General features: G+C 38.8%; 1 protein-coding gene across 1 annotated transcript in view; it reads left to right on the top strand.

Annotated features, from left to right (window-relative positions):
• The window catches only part of Hspa4l (heat shock protein family A (Hsp70) member 4 like), a 49,958-nt gene extending 40,865 nt beyond the window's left edge, over positions 1 to 9,093 (top strand). Inside the window, exons 16-20 of the mRNA XM_021157433.2 lie at positions 856 to 981; positions 1,248 to 1,355; positions 1,901 to 2,020; positions 5,442 to 5,603; positions 7,931 to 9,093. Of these exons, the coding sequence (XP_021013092.2) occupies positions 856 to 981; positions 1,248 to 1,355; positions 1,901 to 2,020; positions 5,442 to 5,603; positions 7,931 to 8,119 (705 nt within the window). The 3' untranslated portion in view covers positions 8,120 to 9,093. The remainder of the gene's footprint in view (positions 1 to 855; positions 982 to 1,247; positions 1,356 to 1,900; positions 2,021 to 5,441; positions 5,604 to 7,930) is intronic.
• The last annotated feature ends 9,446 nt before the right edge of the window (positions 9,094 to 18,539 follow it).

Below are 18,539 nucleotides of genomic sequence, written 5' to 3' on the forward strand. Positions count from 1 at the left end.
AGACCATTTTTATGTATATATTTTCAAGTTAGTATTCATCATGTTTAGCATTGCACAACCATCACCACTATATCCAAAGCTTAGGGCTATCTAAGATGGAGATGCTGTAGCAAGAAATCCAAACTCTCCTCTCCTCCCTTCTTTAAGTTCTCCTTGAACACTCATCTGTTTCCTGTCTCCTAAGAGTCTGCAGATGCAGCTCACATAAATTGAATGAGACAATACTTGTCCTTTTGTCCTGGATTGTTTTAATCGGCATAATCTCAGGGCTCACTCATATGTGAAACTTCTTCTAAGCCTCATAAATCTGTGATATATATGTGCACATATATATCAGTACATCAGTTAGTGGATGCTTCAGTTTATACTTTTGGTGATAATAATGCCTCAAGAAACCCTGGGATACACATATCTGTAAAGTGTCTGCTTCCCATTCATTTGGGTATATTCTCAGGGTTACACTTGCTAGATTTAAGGGAAATTATAATTTTGAATTTATATTCATTTATATATTTTTTACTTTATTCATTTATTTATTGAGACAGCATCTCACTATGTAGCTTATGCTGGCCTCAAACTCAGAGATTGAGCTGCTGGGATTAAAGGTATGTACCACTATGCCCAGCTTATATTTCATTATTTTTGAAGATCCTTCACACTGTTCCTGTGGCCCATGGATATGGAATGTTTTATTGTCACCAGTGTTCCGGGCTTCAGTTTCTCTACAATCACAAAAATTCTATTCTGGCTTATTTTTTAAATATGCTTCTCTTAGGAGGTATGAAGTGGCATCATGGTTTTAACTAGCAGTTCTCTAATGTGTGTTGTTTTGACAATCTGAAACATTTTTAATAGGGGAAGATGATAATGCAGGATAAATTAGAGAAAGAAAGAAATGATGCTAAAAATGCTGTTGAAGAATACGTCTATGATTTCAGAGACAAATTGGGCACTGTCTACGAAAAGTTCATCACTCCAGAAGTAAGTCTAAAGTTGTAAGGGCTACTTGAATGTTCACTTGAAAGTCCTAATGTGAATCATGTTTAAAAGTATATCCAATTTGTTATTGTCAATTTTTGCACCTATGTGGAGATGACTCTCAGTTATTTTTCAAGTTGCAGAAGGTTAATGAAAACATGTTTATGAATAAGGTCAGAAGACTCTGGTATTGAGCTTAAAAACATCTCTTAATGACTTTTTTCTAAGAAAGGCATTTGTAATTAGTATCTCTTAAATGTGTAACTTAGGACATGAATAAGCTGTCTGCAATGTTAGAAGACACAGAAAATTGGCTTTATGAAGAAGGAGAAGACCAGCCTAAACAAGTTTATGTGGATAGGCTTCAGGAATTAAAGGTTAGTAGGTGTCTGCACGGGGTAGGCGACTATTAACTGAAGCAGTGTTGTGAAGATTAGGATGTCAAAGCATTGGCACTTAGTTTGGTTCCTTTTGCTTGGCATGGCAGTACAAGCCTTTATCTTCACTCCTCTCTGGGGATATGCAGAAGCTGGTGGATCTCTATGAGTGTTAGGCCAGCCTACTAGTACTACATAGACAGCAGGGGCTACACATAGAGACCCTGTCTCAAAAATAAAGTAGAATTTGAAACCCAAGTTTTAAATTTGTGAATTCTCCATGTAGTAGAATGGTCCTTATTGTCTTTCACAGTTTAGCACCATGTTTTGAAAGGACTGACAATTTTGATTGGGTCTTTGGGTTGGGAAGTAGTTAAGGGGTAATCCTTAGTGAACACTTTAGATAAAAGGAAGGTTGAAGTAGGATAAGGGCCATGTTAATTAACACTTTTCTTTGTGGGAAGACAGGAAAGACATGTTTATCATCCTGTAAGGGATAAATGTATTGTTAAAACTCCATTCTTTTTAAATGTTTATGTTGATAGAAATATGGCCAGCCCATTCAAATGAAGTACGTGGAGCATGAAGAGAGACCAAAAGCTTTAAATGACTTGGGGAAAAAGATTCAGCTTGTCCTGAAAGTGATAGAAGCACACAGAAACAAGGTACTGGGGTTGTAATGCAGCTGCTGCTAATGTATGGTGTCTATAGAAGTCCTCAGCTCCAACGCTGCAGTGTTACCACTTCAGAGACTGAGCGTACCAAACTTACAGCTTTTTAGTGAAAAATTGCCAGTAGAGGATCCAGGACATTTAAAAGCCGAGGCTTTCACCTTTTAGAATTCCCTGAAGTCATAGCTTAAGTTTAACTCAGTGGCAAAACCCAGTGTTCTCATTTTGGTGTTTCTTACATGAGAAGGTGGTCTTCCTTGACTCTAAACTGACACACTGTATTTTGCTTCTTGCCTGGTTTGTTGTTGATCTTCCATCTATCATCATCCATAATCTCCTTTTATTCTTCATACACACCCAAAACTCTCTCCATTCCCCACTGTTTTGAAGATTCAGACAGGGTAATATATGCCATGTGTCCCTTTGGATAAAACGGTTAAGTAGCTAGTCACGCATCTGAGCAGAGCCCAGCAGACTTGGATTACTGGAACTTAGAGTCTCTCCTATGTCTTCATTGCTTCTGTTGTATTGCAGCATATCAGTAGATGCAGGTCTGTTCCGGAAAACTCAAGAGAAACAAGACCATCTTGTTGAACTTGTCCCATGAGGTCAGGTTTACTGGTCACTACCTGCTACTCATAACTTATTACCCAGATTGATCACTGATGTTAACACTGCATTCATATGCATGAGATAGCAGCACCAGACTCCCTGAGGCATGGCATCAGCCCAGAAGCTTAGATTCACCAAAGCGCTTAGTAAATCTTAAGGACTGTGAGGGGGTGGTTTCACACTGGTCTCACACGGCCATTTAATACCTATGAACTATGAATACTGTTGTCTCAATTCGAATATTAGAAAAATCTGGATGCTTGGACTGGGCATGGTGGCCCATGCCTTTAATCCCAGCTCTCGGGAGGTCTGCAGAGGCAGCCAGATCTCTGAGTTCTAGGCCAGCCTGGTCTGTAAAGCAAGTCCTAGATAGCCAGGACTTACTACACTGAGAAATTCTATCTCCAAAAAAAAAAAAAGGGGGTGGGGAGGAGGAGGAGGAGGTTGAGGTTGTGGGGTGCTTAAGCAGGTTGTTGGATTACACAGGTAGTAAATGGTGGAGTCATACTGAAGCAGCTGGCATCAGTGTGTAGACATTCTCTATGTGTATACTTTTTTCCAATATACAACTCAATTCTTTATTTCATAAGAATTCTGTGTGTTGAAAAGGAAAATTTGTAATTTGGCTAACCCAAAATTAACAAATATACTCAAAAAACAGAGTACAAATGTACTCGAAAACAGAATATATTGATAATGGAAAAGTAAAGAAGAACAAGGCAGACAAAACATCAAGCATATTTTAAATCTGGCATGATTAGTGCTCCTCTGACTTTAGCAGTCATCTTGAGTGTGTGGGATTACGATATCATCAAAGCAAACCAAGACTTTTTGATTAGGCATGTGAGTTCTAATTATGTGCCAGGATGTTTTGTGGGTCCTGAACTCTAGCAAAAAGAAATTGTGGGCCTGTTTGTTTTCATATGCTTCAGTTGGAAAATAAAGTTGTAGTAAAGGGGCTATGGAAAAGGTAAGGGGCCTTCAGGGGCTATGTTTGAGAGAAGGCCAACCAATGAGTGAGAGAGACATTAAAAAACAAATGAGGGAAGCCAGGGCTCAGAATGTGTGGAAAGGAATGTTGTTGAAAGCAGAACTGTGGACTAGTGAGATGGCTTTATGCATCAAGGCTGCTGAGCCTGACAACCTAAGTTTAATCCTAAGGTCACATGATGGTGGGAAATACCTGACTGCTGTAGATCGCACTCTGACCTTCAGATATGTGTTACTGCACATCCCATCCCTGCCACACACACACTGGGGGGAGGGGGGAATATACTGAAGAAACAATAAAGCAGCTGTGAGCTAAATGTATGAAGGGAACAGCTGCCTGATCACAGAAGGCCTCGTCTCAGCTGTTGTGAAAGTTTGAGATTTACTGTGATACAGGTAGCTTGGAGGTTTTAGAGACTAGAAGCATTATGACTTGAATTGGTTTGTGAAGCATCTAGTGGTAGGTTAGAATAATACAATCAAGAAATGATGAAAGCGCGAACCAGATAATGAAGGACCAAAAGTAATTAGAGTTTTGCATTTATCTTGTTTATAATAGTCTGAAATTACCCCAAAGTTTTTTAATATGAATGGGTTGCATTTTAAATATTTTGACATGGAGAAAACTTCAAAAAGTAGGTGTTGGTGTAATGAGTTTATTAAACTGTAATAGTAGATATTTCAGACTTCACAAATAGTCTCAAGTTGGCTAGATATAAACGTTCTGGGAAAAGGCTCAGGCTACAGATAAATTTTTAAAGAGCATATTTAATGATTAATGCAAATAAACTAGCAAATAAAACTTAATCCTAGAGACAGTAAGAAATTGAATAAAATGTAGCAGCCCAGAAGCCAAGTCCAGTGTGATGATATGTCATTTGTAATCTTACAAAGGAATCTTGAATGTCTGAGGAAGCTTAACAGTTCTGAAAATGCCTTCTTCATAGTTCCACTTGTTAACTTCGGGGTTCAATAGCAATGTTTTAAGAGGCTAAGGTGGAGGGTAAGGATAAACCCAGGCATGGCTAGGTGAGACCCTATCTCAAAACACATGAGGGAAAATACATTAAAAGGAGGTTTTTTAAAATTTAATTAGCATATACAGCATTAGGTTTCATTATGTCTTTTTCAAAGGAAATTTGTCTGGGTCGGTCCTCTGCCCCTTCTGCTTCCTCCTTCATCCATGGGTCCTTCCCGGGCTGTGCTTTCATGTCATGCATGTCCTCTTGCCCTTGTCCCCTTCCTCATCACTTCCCCTTCCTGTTCATCCTGTGTTTTCTAGGCTGTCCATAATCCTTATCAGGAAATCTTCTCACTTTCATGTTATGTTGCTGCTTCTTTCTGCTCTATTGGCTGCTGATGCAAAATGACTTTTTGGGTGGTTGTAGAAGCTGCAGCTGTGTCGCTTAGTCAGAATTTCATTCTTCTTTTTTTTTTTTAATCAAGAATGTGTCACCTGGTTTTATGGTATGTTCAGAATTTTCTTTCTCCCTCACTATATACCTGTACATCTATTTTCTCCTTAATTTGTATAAATTCTACTCTGTCCTAGCCTCTGTTGCCTAATGCAGAGCCTCCACAAGTAGTTCTTTTCCAAAGCTGACTTCTGGGAGTCCTTTGCAAGTCTGCACTGATTTTACATTTTCCCCTAGTCTCTTCAGTTTGTGTCATCTCATATGTGGCACCTTCACATGAATATACATGAAGTATGTCATAAGTAAGAACATGAATGTTTTAGGTAGGGAGAAATTATCAATAAGCCACTATTTATCAACAATTCTTTTTCTTTTACCATTTTATTCATTTTTAATAGGATGAAAGATATGATCATCTGGATCCTGCAGAAATGGAGAGAGTTGAAAAGTACATCAGTGACTCCATGAACTGGCTAAACAGTAAGATGAATGCACAGAATAAATTAAGTCTCACTCAAGATCCCGTGGTAAAAGTGTCAGAAATAGTTACAAAGTCAAAGGTAAGAAACTCCGTTCCCTTTTCAACCGTGCTTAATGACATGTGTGAGAGGACAACAGTGAGTGTGTGGGCACCCAGCCGGCTGTGCTCACGGGAGGGCAGAGGACAACTTTGTGGTGGTTGATTCTCAGCGTTCACTTTCAGGTGGGCTTAAGGATGGAACTCGGGTGGCCATGCTTGCCTAGCAGGCACCTGCTGAGCCATCTCACTGGCTAATCTCACTCCCTTTTTAATAAGTTTAAGGACCAAAATACATTTGAGGACTAAAAAATGAATGGATATCACATTCTGAGAAATAATCAACTTACGGAAGAACAATTAAGGCCAGACTTTGCTTTGCTGGCTTCAACTCTAGGTGTAATGGAGTGTCTATTCCGTTTTGAATGTTGCTACACATTGCCAGCTGTTTGAGTCAGAGTTTCTATTCAGCAAGCTGGGAGTGCCTGGCAAACACAGAAGTGGTTGCTCATAGTCATCTATTGGATGGAACACAGGGCCCCCAATGGAGGAGCAAGAGAAAATACCCAAGGAGCTGAAGGGGTCTGCAACCCTATAGGTGGAACAACAATATGAACTAACCAGTACCCCCAGAGCTCGTATCTCCAGCTGCATATGTAGTAGAAGATGGCCTAGTTGGCCATCATTGGGAAGAGAGGCCCCTTGGTCTTGCAAACTTTATATGCCCCAGTACAGGGGAATGCCAGGGCCAAGAAGTGGGAGTGGGTGGGTAGGGGAGCAGGGCGGGGGGAGGGTATAGAGGACTTTCGGGATAGCATTTGAAATGTAAATAAAGAAAATATCTAATAAAAAAAAAAAAAGAAGAAGTAAGCTGGAGAGGAAAGGGTTTATTCAGCTTACACTTCCACACTGCTGTTCATCACTAAAGGAAGTCAGGACTGGACCTCAAACAGGTCACGAAGCAGGAGCTGATGCAGAGGCCATGTAGGAATGTTCTTTACTGGCTTGCTTCCCCTGGCTTGCTCAGCTTGCTTTCTTATAAAAGCCAGGACTACCAGCCCAGGGATGGCACCGCCCACAAGGGGCCCTCCCCTCTTGATCACTAATTGAGAAAATGCCCCACAGCTGGATCTCATGGAGGCACTTCCTCTACTGAAGCTCCTTTCTCTGTGATAACTTCAGCTGTGTCAAGTTGACACACAAAACCAGCCAGTACACCCACCAGCTTTTAAATTCTGAAAGTAATACAGAATGATATTCAGCAATGTGATCAACCTAAATATCCACATTCCTTGAGACTTCTAACAACTTTGTTGCAATAGGTCTGACTTTGGAATATGAAATCTTCCACTGTGAAATCCTGTTAGTAATTTTATGTAATCTCAGATAAATGTTGAACTTTAATAAACATTGATAATAAAAATATCAAAAGCTATAAAACACATGGTAGCAAAACTCTGCAAATGGTCATAAGTGAAGACTCTGAGCCAGAGGGCTGACAAAGAAGAGGTGTGTACCCAGTCACCAGATGCAGGTGGCTTTGTCTGTATCATTTGCTGTTCTTGTGTTCATAATCTCCACCACAGTTAGAAGGGGGTGGAGCAGTGAGTACTCTCTCCTGACATCATGTCAGAGCATATATACATATACGTGTAAAAATTTGAATTGAGTGTATACCTGTTAGCGAAAACTTAGAGATTTTGTTAGCCAAAATTCTAGAGATTACTATATAAATTCAAGGAATTGCTATATGGATAGCTATATGTGATATAGCTATCAAATAAGATGTTTTAGTTATAAAGACATTACAACATATTATGTAAAAGGAATTACAGAACCGTTATAAAAATCACATTTATAGGCATTAAAACACAGCTCTCACTTGAAAGGAAATAAGGCCATAATTTATTGTGAACAAACTATAAGTGATCTTGGACCAGAGTTCAGTTCTCAGTACCCACATGGCATCTCACAGCTGTGTGTCACTCTGATTCCAGAGGCTGTGAAGCCCTCACACAGACTTGCATGAGGCTAAACACCAATGCACATGAAATAAAAAAGAAATTTAAAATAAATTTTTAAAAATAAGTACAATAGCAGGGTGGCGGCTCACACGTTTAATCCCAGCCCTCTGGAGGCAGAGGCAGGTGAATCTCTCAGTTCCAGACCAGCTTAGAGTGAGTTCTAAGATAGCCAGAGCTACACAAAGAAACCCTGTCTCAAGAAACTAAAATAAATACAAGGTACATAATGAAATTGTTAAATATGGTGAAGTATTGAAATGTATGAGAATGCAAGAGAGATTAGAGAACACCAGCAAACATCTAAGTGTTTTGTATAATAGTTGACATGGCTCGTTTCTGTTTTCAGGAACTGGATAATTTCTGTAACCCCATCGTTTATAAGCCCAAACCAAAAGTAGAAGCTCCTGAAGACAAAGCAAAAACTGGTAGTGAGCACAATGGACCAATGGACGGACAGAGTGGCTCAGAGACCAGCCCAGATCCACCCAAAGGAAGCTCGCAGCACACCGACTCCGGAGAGATGGAAGTGGACTAAGTGTCATGTTATCCAAGCAGTGGGTTAACTAAAGGGCCCATTCATCCTTTATGCCCGGTACACACAACATATGTTCAGTTGTTCTTAACTACTTTTGTCATTTGTTTTTTGGAGTAGTTTTGAAAAGTGTCTATATTGAGTGCACTATTGCTGTCCATTGCTGCTGTGAAGCCTTAGCTGAATATAGATGTACAAATCAGTTTGAGCTCTCCTTACATACTTTGTGTCAGTATGCAGGACTGCTATGTACTCGGCAACCATCCACTGTAGTCACAGCTTCTACTTGCATAGCCCTCAGCTCCTCGATGCAGGAAGGGGGCACTGCATTGCTCTTTTGTTGCAGAGGCAGGGGATAACTGCATTATTATTGTGAAACAAACCGAAGATGTGGTTTAGAGCCAGCAGCACTGACCCTTTCCTAGTTTCCCTAATGCTATCACTTCAATATTAAAACAAATGGGAGGTTCTGACATCCTAGACCATCTCACTGACGCGCCACCAGGAATCCAGTCTTGTCATCACATAAATAATCTAAATGACCCTCAGAGAGGGACAGTGCAGTTTGACATTCGGATAACACCAGCATTGGCTGCTTTTGTTGGTAGCATGGATTCATGTTTTCTCAGAGAAACTTTTCACTTGAAACTGTTATCTACTTGTCCAAAAGACCAGCTGCTGCGACACTAATGCTAAGCCTATGGGGAAGCACTGTTGACCTGCTCAGGTGCACATCTGTGATGCCGACAGACTTGGTTCAGTTTTTATAGTTGTGTTGGTTTTCTTAATTGATTTTTGTTAATAATACCTTAATCCGGGGTAGGGAGCCGTTGCACAATGCATTGCATTATATATACCTATCACTGATTTAATGTTCCAATGTAGATAGACACTATTAAATAAGCAGTAATTCCTTGAAAGGAGTACCTGTACCGAGTCCTAGGAAATAATGCTTGTAATAAACTGTGTTACATCAATAGGTAAAATACATAATGTTACATAGTGTAATATGATATGATGTGATTAAATTATAGTTCCTGCTGTTAAATTGCCTTTTGAAAACTTGGCTCCAGGGTTGGTGCTTCTTAAATGGGGAAGGGCACAGTGAACTTCAGCCATAGTAAGGACCTGGTCTGTGGTTTATCACCAGACTTGTTCACTCCATTCAGTTATGTCCTGAGCCTTGAAACTGTTTTATTTAACCATGGGGTAGGCTGGGGTGATGTTTCAGTTTTCAAGGGACAGAAGCAAGACAAAATGCATGGGCCCTTGTGTTCCTAATGGTCTTCACTGAAGTCTAACTTCAGTTACAATTTTCAGAGGCTCTTTGTTTTCCCAAAGCTAAATCTTTATACTAAATGCAATACTGACTTTTTCTTAAGTAGCTAAAGACCGAGAGTATACTATCTTTAGGGATAGTCATTTCTCAAATGAGTTCTCTAATAGAGATTTTGTTCCTACAATGTAGTCTGCACTGAAACGAGAATAGAGGAGGATAGGGTGGTCATTTTGCAGGAATTTTTAGTCAGATTTTGGGGGTAGATACCATCCCTTTTTTATTAAGAAAATCATATAGTTCTAACATATTTTAAATGTCTATATCTTTTACTACAGAGAAACCATTAGATCCAATAAATGAAGAAATACATTTTAAGTAGATATCAGTTACTTTTAATTTGTATGGTAAATATATACATAGGTCCATTTCAGAAAAAAACAATCATGATTGTAAAGGGAATATATAACCACACAGAGATTTTATAGCTGCTTCCTGGTTATCACTTACATTCAGTAAGGAGCTGTTCCTTAGGACGGGTTGGAAGTAGAAGAAACATCTCTCCCTGCACCTGAATGTCCAGTGGAGCCTCAAGTTTTCCATCCTGCTGTTAAGTTACTTTCAACTAGTTAGTTTAATGTTTTAGTCAGAGGAAAAAATATACACAATTATATAATATCTCATTTAATAAGGTTAATACATACAAAGATAATCTATATATTTTACCAATTTAATGTGAATTAAAAAAAATCCCTATGCTATTTAAAAGAAAGAAAATGTATTTTCCATAGTAGTTTTGTGTAAATAGTATGCTTCACCTCATCTTTAATATGCATTGAAATAGGTAATACTAGATCCAAGTGTTTTCAAAGGAAAAAAGGTGCAATTGTAAAGAATACATAGCCAAAGCAATGTGACTACCCATCATACTGTTTAAAAATGGATAGGAAATAAAAATATAAGTTAGTATGGTTTAATTCTGAAAATACAAATTATCTCCCTTTAAGAAACCTACCATTAAGCCAGGTGTGGATTGACACACCTTTAGTCTCAGAACTGAGGAGGCGAGGCAAGCAGATCTCTTGAGTTTGAGGTAAGCCTGATTTACAGAGCAAGTTCCAAGACACCAGGCAATACAGAGAAACCTGCCTCAAGCCATCTGCTCCCTGAAAAAAGAGATAAATCCTTAATAACCAACTATACAAAGACTGTTAAATGAGAAAGGAAGGAAAGGAGGGAGGAAGGGAAGAAAGGAACTCATGCTACAAGATAGGGTGCAGGTACCCAGGAGTGGAGATGGAAGGAGTCTGAACTTTCCTGTGGCCATGCTGACTTACACTAAGATTCTACCCCAGAAAATAATTCCTTAGCAGTGTACAGAACCCTTAATTTCTAAAAACATCAAGTAATTCAGGTACTAGAATAATATGTCAGTTTTGCTGGGTTGGAGGTGTGGGTATCGATTATTTCCTAACAAGACATATTTAAATTATAGAGCTCAGTAATCAATTTAAAGACAGTGTTAAGCTACTCATAGTGGCAAATGCCTTTTATCCTAGCACTCCTCAAGCAGAGGCAAACAGGTTTCTTGAGATCAGGCCAGTCAGGTCTGCATAAGGAGCTCTAGACCAGTCAGTGATACATAGTGAAACCCTACCTCAAAAACAAAAAATGTTTTACGCATTTTATCACAATTAGCACATCTGTGGCTGAGGAGAAATCCACCTGAAAATGTGGGAGACCTTGAAAGAGCGGTCAGCTGGATCAGTGCGCCCTAAACTAAGTAAAATCATTGTTCCATTCTTATACATTTGAATGTGATGGTGACCTTTGAAACAATTCCAGGGGCATTCTAAAGTATTTGATACCTAAGGGTTTGGTAACTCGGACAAATTAAGCCCTTTGTACTAATTTTATGAAACAGAGCTGGGGGTGGGGACAGCTCTGGCATAGGGGACCTCATTAACACTCTTAACTCTGGGATAGAACCCTAAGCAAAAAAAAAAAAAGTGTCATATTTTAGAAGGCCTAGAGGTGACTCATTTTAGATATATATACTTTGTTTTGTAATATTTGGTTGTATAAAATGTAATGAGCGAGCTAATTGATTTTTTAGACCGTATTTGAAGATGTGGATGACTTACAAGAAACACAAAAGAGAGGTACTTATAGAGTCTGGTTCTGATAATTGGTACCCTCTTTCTCAGTTCCATATTTTTAATAACCCTTTAACAAACTAAATAATTTTAAAGCAGCCAGGAAATTTTAGAGGACAGATATCAACTTTAAACATTTATTTTACAGTTTCTTGTCAAGATTTAATCTAAATATTTTCAAAGCAATTCCAAGGAAGCATACAAGATTTTCTTTTAAAATAACAAATTTAATATAAATAAAAGACCAGCATTTTAACTACAAACAGTAGTTGTCTAGCCATCATATTTCTCTTTAAAGTACACAAAATTAAATTCTTGGATCTGGAAAGATAACTCAACAGTCAAGAGCACTGGTTGTTCTTCCCCAAGGACCAAGGTTCAGTTCCTAGCACCCATATGACTGCTCACAGGCACCTGTAACTCTGTTCCCAGAGGAACCAGCACCATCTTTTAGCCCCAGCAGGCACTTCAGGCAAACATTCATTCACATAAAATAAGCATACAATCTTCAAAATTACATTCTTTTCACATATTCAGTGTCTCCTAACAAACTAGTACTGGGCTTACAGTACTGCAGCAAATCTTTGTTAAGTTTCATGATGTGTTAGTACACTGTTCTATTGCTGTAAAGAGACGCCATGACAAAGACAAGTCATATAAAAGAAGTGTTTAGTTGGGGGTTGCTTATAGTTTCAGAGTTGAGTCTATTTGCATGGTGTCAGGCAGGCAGGGTGGTGCCGGAGAAGTAGCTAAGAGATACATGCTGATCTACAGGCGTGAGAGACACGGACAGAGATAGACATTGGGCCTTATATGCTCTTTTAAAACCTCAAGGTCCACCCCCAGTAATGCATTTCCTTCAAAAGACCACACCTCCTAATCCTTGTAATCTTCCTCAAACCAGTTCTGGTCTCTGGTGACTAGACATTCAAATATCTGAGCCTATGGGGACCATTCTCATTCAAACCACTTAACATAGCCAAATTCTTAGTTATTTTAGACAGCTTCTAGAATGTTAAGAATGTTGAAAATCAAACTTTTTCAAAGGAAAGTCAAAAACTGTGGAAGTAGCCAGCCTTGTACGACTGCAAAAGCAGTCTCACCGACTGGATTTTTTTTAAGATTTATGTATATGAGTACACTGTGGCTGTCTCAGACGCATCAGATCCCATTACAGATGGTTGTGAGCCACCATGTGGTTTCTGGGAATTGAACTCAGGACCTCTGGTTAAGAAACCGGTGTTCTTAAACCCTGAGCCATCTCTCCAGTTAGCTGGCTGGATTCTTAAGGATGCATCTAGCAAATTATAAGAATAAATAATAAAAAGAGGCAGGGGCATATTTGTTACAATATATTGAAATGGCAGCTTTCAAGTCAAGGAGCCAAACATAGTAACTAAATCATGACCATCTGATGCAAGATGCAGTCATATCTATGGTACTGAAAATAACATGACCCTTGCTTGGAGTATGAAAGCTATGTCACCCAAGTCACAGGATGATTATTAAAAGAACACACACACCAAAAAACATACTTATCCTATAGAGATGGTGAGATATAACATGCCTGAAATTATATTATAGAATTTAAATAACTAGCTTTCACAGTCAGTTTGTGTGTAAAATGTCATTTAAAGTATTTTCAAATGCATTGCTCTTACAATTTATTTTCCTTTAACTCTTCTATGATATTTAAAGCATGCATCTGCCACATTGATGATTAAATTAGCAGTTTAGATAACTTGAGTCCCTTTCCCTTTATATTTGAGATGAGGTCTAGATATGTAGTCCTGGCTGGCCTCCAATTTGTAATCCTCCTGCCTCAGCGTTGAGTGCTGGAATTAAGTGTGTGCCACCTTGACCAGCCTTTTGTTTCCTTTTTAATACTAAACCTTACAGTCAGGATTTGGAGTTCTTAAATCATATATAATATGTAATAAACCAGAATGAACATTGCATATTCATCATCTCCAGTTTTAATAGTGGCATTGAAGTGGTTCTGAACCAAAAGAAGTCAGTTTATGAATGTTGTCTGTTAAGTATGACAAAATAACAAGGGTTAGAAGTTCAAAGTAAAAAACAGACATCTTTGATTTCTGATTAAGAAAAAGCACTCTACATCTTTTTTTTTTTGAAGTGTTCTAAGTTTGTTCCTTCTGAGAGATTAAGTAAAAAACACCTTTAAAATCATGTCAGCCTGCTTAGAATGTACATGTTAAAAAGCAATTTAAGATGAAAAAACTAGCTTTACAGTGTGTACACTTTTTCTCTAAAATAAACCTTTGTGGCTTAGTGTCTTAGGAGAGTGCTAATATGAAATGGTCACCTCTTAGATTTGGGAGGAAGCAAGCCGCTGTTAACTGTGTAGTGTTATATCACATTACACAAAAGTTTTTTGTTTTGGTCTGGTGTAGCTTTGGCTGTCCTGAAATGAAACTCTCACTATATAAACCAGACTTGCCTCGCAGAGATCCTCCTGCCTCTGTGTCCTGAATGCTGGGACAAAAGTATTTGCCACCACCACCCAGCGAGAACAGTTTTTTAATGAAAACTGTGCTAAATTGTCCAGTTGTGGTAGACAGTCTTCCAGTCATCTTCACAACCATTATTACCGCCATGTACAAAGGGACTCCACTCCCACCGCTCCTGGACAGGGACTTTTGTCAGGTTAGTGCTTAGTAACTAGTCTTAGTTTCCTTCCTTTTAGAAGAACTGTACATTTGATTTCTCAATTCTGTTTGCAAAGCAATGCAGAAAACTATAATCAAATGTGACATGTCTATAAAATAATTTTGACATAACAGACATGAACAGACATAAGAACTGCTTTCAATGTTAATTGATAATCTATAAATATCATTTTGGAATTTGGTTCACAAATATATCCACAAAATGTTTGCATATGGAATAATAGAAGCATATAAAACATTGTATGTAAATTGCATCTTCATATTAGCAAACAAGTTAACAAATGATAATAAATGCAATTCAGTTTTGGATGTTGGTCCACATTGTCAAGAAGTCATGTAATAATAATAATAAATACATATTCTACCTGCTACTTGAACCATGAGTTTTGCACACCAGAGGTTTAATGTTTAAGTGTTGGACTTTACTCACTGTATGAAACACTGATGACAGGTCACCAAATCTTCTTAAATAAGGAACTTGCATAACAATGGGGCTTTTAAGTAATTTTCAGACACTTGATTCTGAAGATTCATATGGTCATTTTTGAGTTTTAGATGTGGTAATGGACAAAAGCTTGAGAGTGAAGAAAAGCTTTGGAACTTCTCAGGTTGAGAAGAATTTCTGCCCAGGTCCTCTGTTTAGGACCTGCTGCTCCTGGAACTGGCAAGGTGGCTCAACCAACTTGCTCTGCAAGGCTGAGGATCTGAGTCTACTCCCTAGATCTCATGATGGAAGGAGTGATACCAACTGTACAAAATTATCCTGACTGTGACATGCATGTGCATGTAAAATAAAAAGGAACTGCTGTTCCTGGGGCGGGGGAAATGTCTCATTAAAATCCAAGTGCAAGTGTGTGGATCCAGAGCACCCACTTAAAACAAAGCAAAACTAGGGTTGGTGGCACTGAGAAAATGGACTCATGAGATCCCTAGAATTTGATGACCATTAACAAGCTACAGGTTTAGTGAGAGACCACATCTCAAAGCCCGCTGTGGTAGTGTACATCTTTATAATCCTAGTATTTGGGAAGCAGAGGCAGGACGATCTCTGTGTCTCAAGATCAGTTCTGGGTACAAAAGTAACTGCTGTTCCTAATAAAATGTATGTGTGTTCCTGATAAAGGAACATACTAATAAAAATAATTGCTGTTCCTGATAAAAAATAAATATATGCAATATTAATCTTCTGGGGGGATTAAGATACCTTGTAAAAAATAAAAGGATATGTATCCTCAATCTAGAAAAACATATCATACACTTTAAATTTCCAAATTATCTCGGCCACAGAGTGGTGGTAGTGGTGCACTCCTTTAATCCCAGCACTCCAGAGGCAGAGACAGATCTCTTCCCCTGCTTTACAGAACAAGTTCCATGACAGCCAGAGCTACACAGAGAAACCCAGTCTCAAAGTCTCAATGAAATGCACATATTCTAAAAGTCTTAGATGGTTAAGCTACAGTCAAGCTGCTCATGAGTTGAAAATTTGAAAGGGTTTCTTTAAAAAAAAAAGCTCTCTAGTTATGTAATATGAGGAAGGAGAATGTTTAAGAGGTAAGAAGGGACTGTTATAAGCATGCCTTTAATAACTTATCTACAAAATTTCCCCCTTTGGATAAAGACATAGATTCAAGATGGTTCACACAGCCCAGAAGTCTCACAGGCAGCATGATGTCAACAGAGCACACTTTCCACAGTGATGCTTTGGCCACCTGTTTAATCTCACTGTCAACAGAGCAGGATAAAACTGATTTCCTTAGTGATCAGAGATGACAAGAATATAAAATTAATAGAAGATAACATAAACTAAATTGTAATTCATTGCTAAAAGAAGAAAAGAAAACATTGAAATCACATTAAAAAGTCTAGTAGCCAGGTGAGTACTAGTGAAACAGAGGGAGGGTGTCCACTGCAAGTAAGTACAAAGTCAGTCAAGTCTACAGAGACCTTCTCTTAGTAAGTAAATAAAAACCTAAACACTGATAGCTACTTTAATAGGCGTCATATTTGTCAGTTTGGAGAGTATTTGTGGCTTATAGAAGACCAAAAAAAAAAAAAAAGATGTAGTAGAGGAAAAGTTATGCTAAGAACATACAAAAAGGTAAGTGAAAGGCTAAGATAAAAAGCGATTCTACAGGTTAAAAAATGTTTCTGTAAATATGAGTAGTATAAATTAAAACTTTAGAGCATAAAGAGGGTATTCTTTGATTATAGAGAATTCATTAGAAATATATATGAGCTCTGACACAGGTCTGAGAATATAGACTGCAGCTGACAATGAAGTGATAACACAAGGCAAATATATAAAGCAACAAAAAGTAACGATGGCATGGATTTATATCAACAGTCAGACTATTAATGGGTTCTGACAAACTTTAAATACATGTGAAATATTTACAAAAACACTGAGGCCACAAAATAAAGCCCAGGAATACCAAAGACATCTGCAAGACTTTTAAGCAACAGTCTAATTCATCTATGAAACTAGATCAGGTGGCACACATCTAAAATCTAGCTCTGGAATTCAAGGCCAGCCATTCAAGGCCAGCCTGAGGTGCTCAGCATGACCTTGAGTCGTAATAATTTTATTCGCCTGTTAAAACACTGCAAGGGAAATTCTATATACCAGTGTGCTTGAAATTAGAATTCTAGAATGTTAAATCATGTTGAAAATTGAGAGTGCTTCTATGAATGTAAACATTCCTTAAAGTACAAATGAATCCATTAAATTGCAGGCTTTTGTTTTTGACGTGCAATCATTCCTGTGTGTACGTAAATTACATGTTCACTATGAAGTATCTCTTCACACTAGCTCCATCCGGCAGGCACAGTGCTTTGTTTTCAAACAGCTTTGAGAAAGTTCTGTACATGAGATCAGCTTCTTTGTTTGTAGATTTTATTTTTATAACGTGAGTATATGTGAGTATAGGTAGGTTTGTGTACATGAGTGCTATGTCAGTAGCAGCCAGAAGGTGGCATCAGAGCCCCTGGACGTGGATAACAGGAGGCTAGCTGACAGCAGTGAGTACTGATAGGTAAATATGGCCCTCTCCCACAGCAGCTAGGTCTCAGTCACTATGTCATATCTCCAACCCCTGAGATGTGCAGTGTCTGAAAAGCATGAAACTTGTGAAATGATGCCTTGCTTGCAAGATAATGTGTTCATTTAAATATGTGTGGAGATTGGCCTTAATTATCTCAAAGGGTATTGCAGCCAAAGACAAAAAGGTCCTAAATGAGGACCTCACTCAGCATAGAACCTTTTAAAAGTGCCCGCTAGCCTATTCCTCTTATTCCTAACTATAAATTGCCCTTGGAGACACGGGCCCCCACTAAGACGACTCATCTTTGTTGATAGACCCCCTGACCACCCACCTCACCCCCAGGTGCCATCATCTCTGATTTGCTGTCTTTCCAAATGAATCTTTCCTTTGCCTCACTTCTTGTCCTGGAATCACTGGCATTTGGGGATAGCAATCTAGAACTGGATTGGAACACTATTAGGAGTTGAGATAAAACACAGAGAGAACACACTATTGGGGATCTTCAGAAAACAAGTCACTACTTTGGATCTTTTTGCATCTGATTAAAAAATCTCAGGACAATTAGGCTAAAAAGCAAACCCCTGACGGTTTATTTACTAACAACTAATTTGTGATTACATCTTTGCTTGTAAAGGTCCATACCACTACTCTTTCTTCAAAACATTTTTTAAAGGAAAATGACTTAGCCTAGGTCACTCACATATGGCTCAAAACAAATTTGTAAGATTGGTAGCCCAGGTTAGCCTGGAACTCCTTAGAGTCCAAGGATGGACTGACTCAACCCCAAGTGCGTCGCTGTGTCCAACTTTTAATATGTCTGGGCAGCGGGTTGCTGGGAGAGAAGAAATGGAACCCAAGGACATGTCCACGCTTGGAAAGCATTTTACCACTCAAGTACATCACCAGGCCTTTTTTTACTTTAGAGTCGGTATTTTCCCTATACAGTTCATCTTAAAGCACCACATATTAATAGCTGTAAAAAAGGAAAATGGCACAACGGTGTACATGGTGGGCGGGCGGGGGCGGGGCTGTTCTAAGGAAGGTAATGGACCTTTCCCCCCAGTTCTCTTTAGGTCAAACCTTATTTAAAAGATTTTTCTGGGGAAAGCCAAAGCCCTATCGTCCTTCAGGTCAAAACGTAACCTACCAACTACAAAAACCCATTAGCGTCCGCGCTACGGTCAGTCGCACACTGACCGCTTTCCGTCAAACTAGGACCCACTTCCGGCCTAGAGCGGGGCGTGCGAGGGGGGGGGGAGG

Source organism: Mus caroli, chromosome 3, assembly GCF_900094665.2.
Source record: "Mus caroli chromosome 3, CAROLI_EIJ_v1.1, whole genome shotgun sequence".
Taxonomy (NCBI): domain Eukaryota; kingdom Metazoa; phylum Chordata; class Mammalia; order Rodentia; family Muridae; genus Mus; species Mus caroli.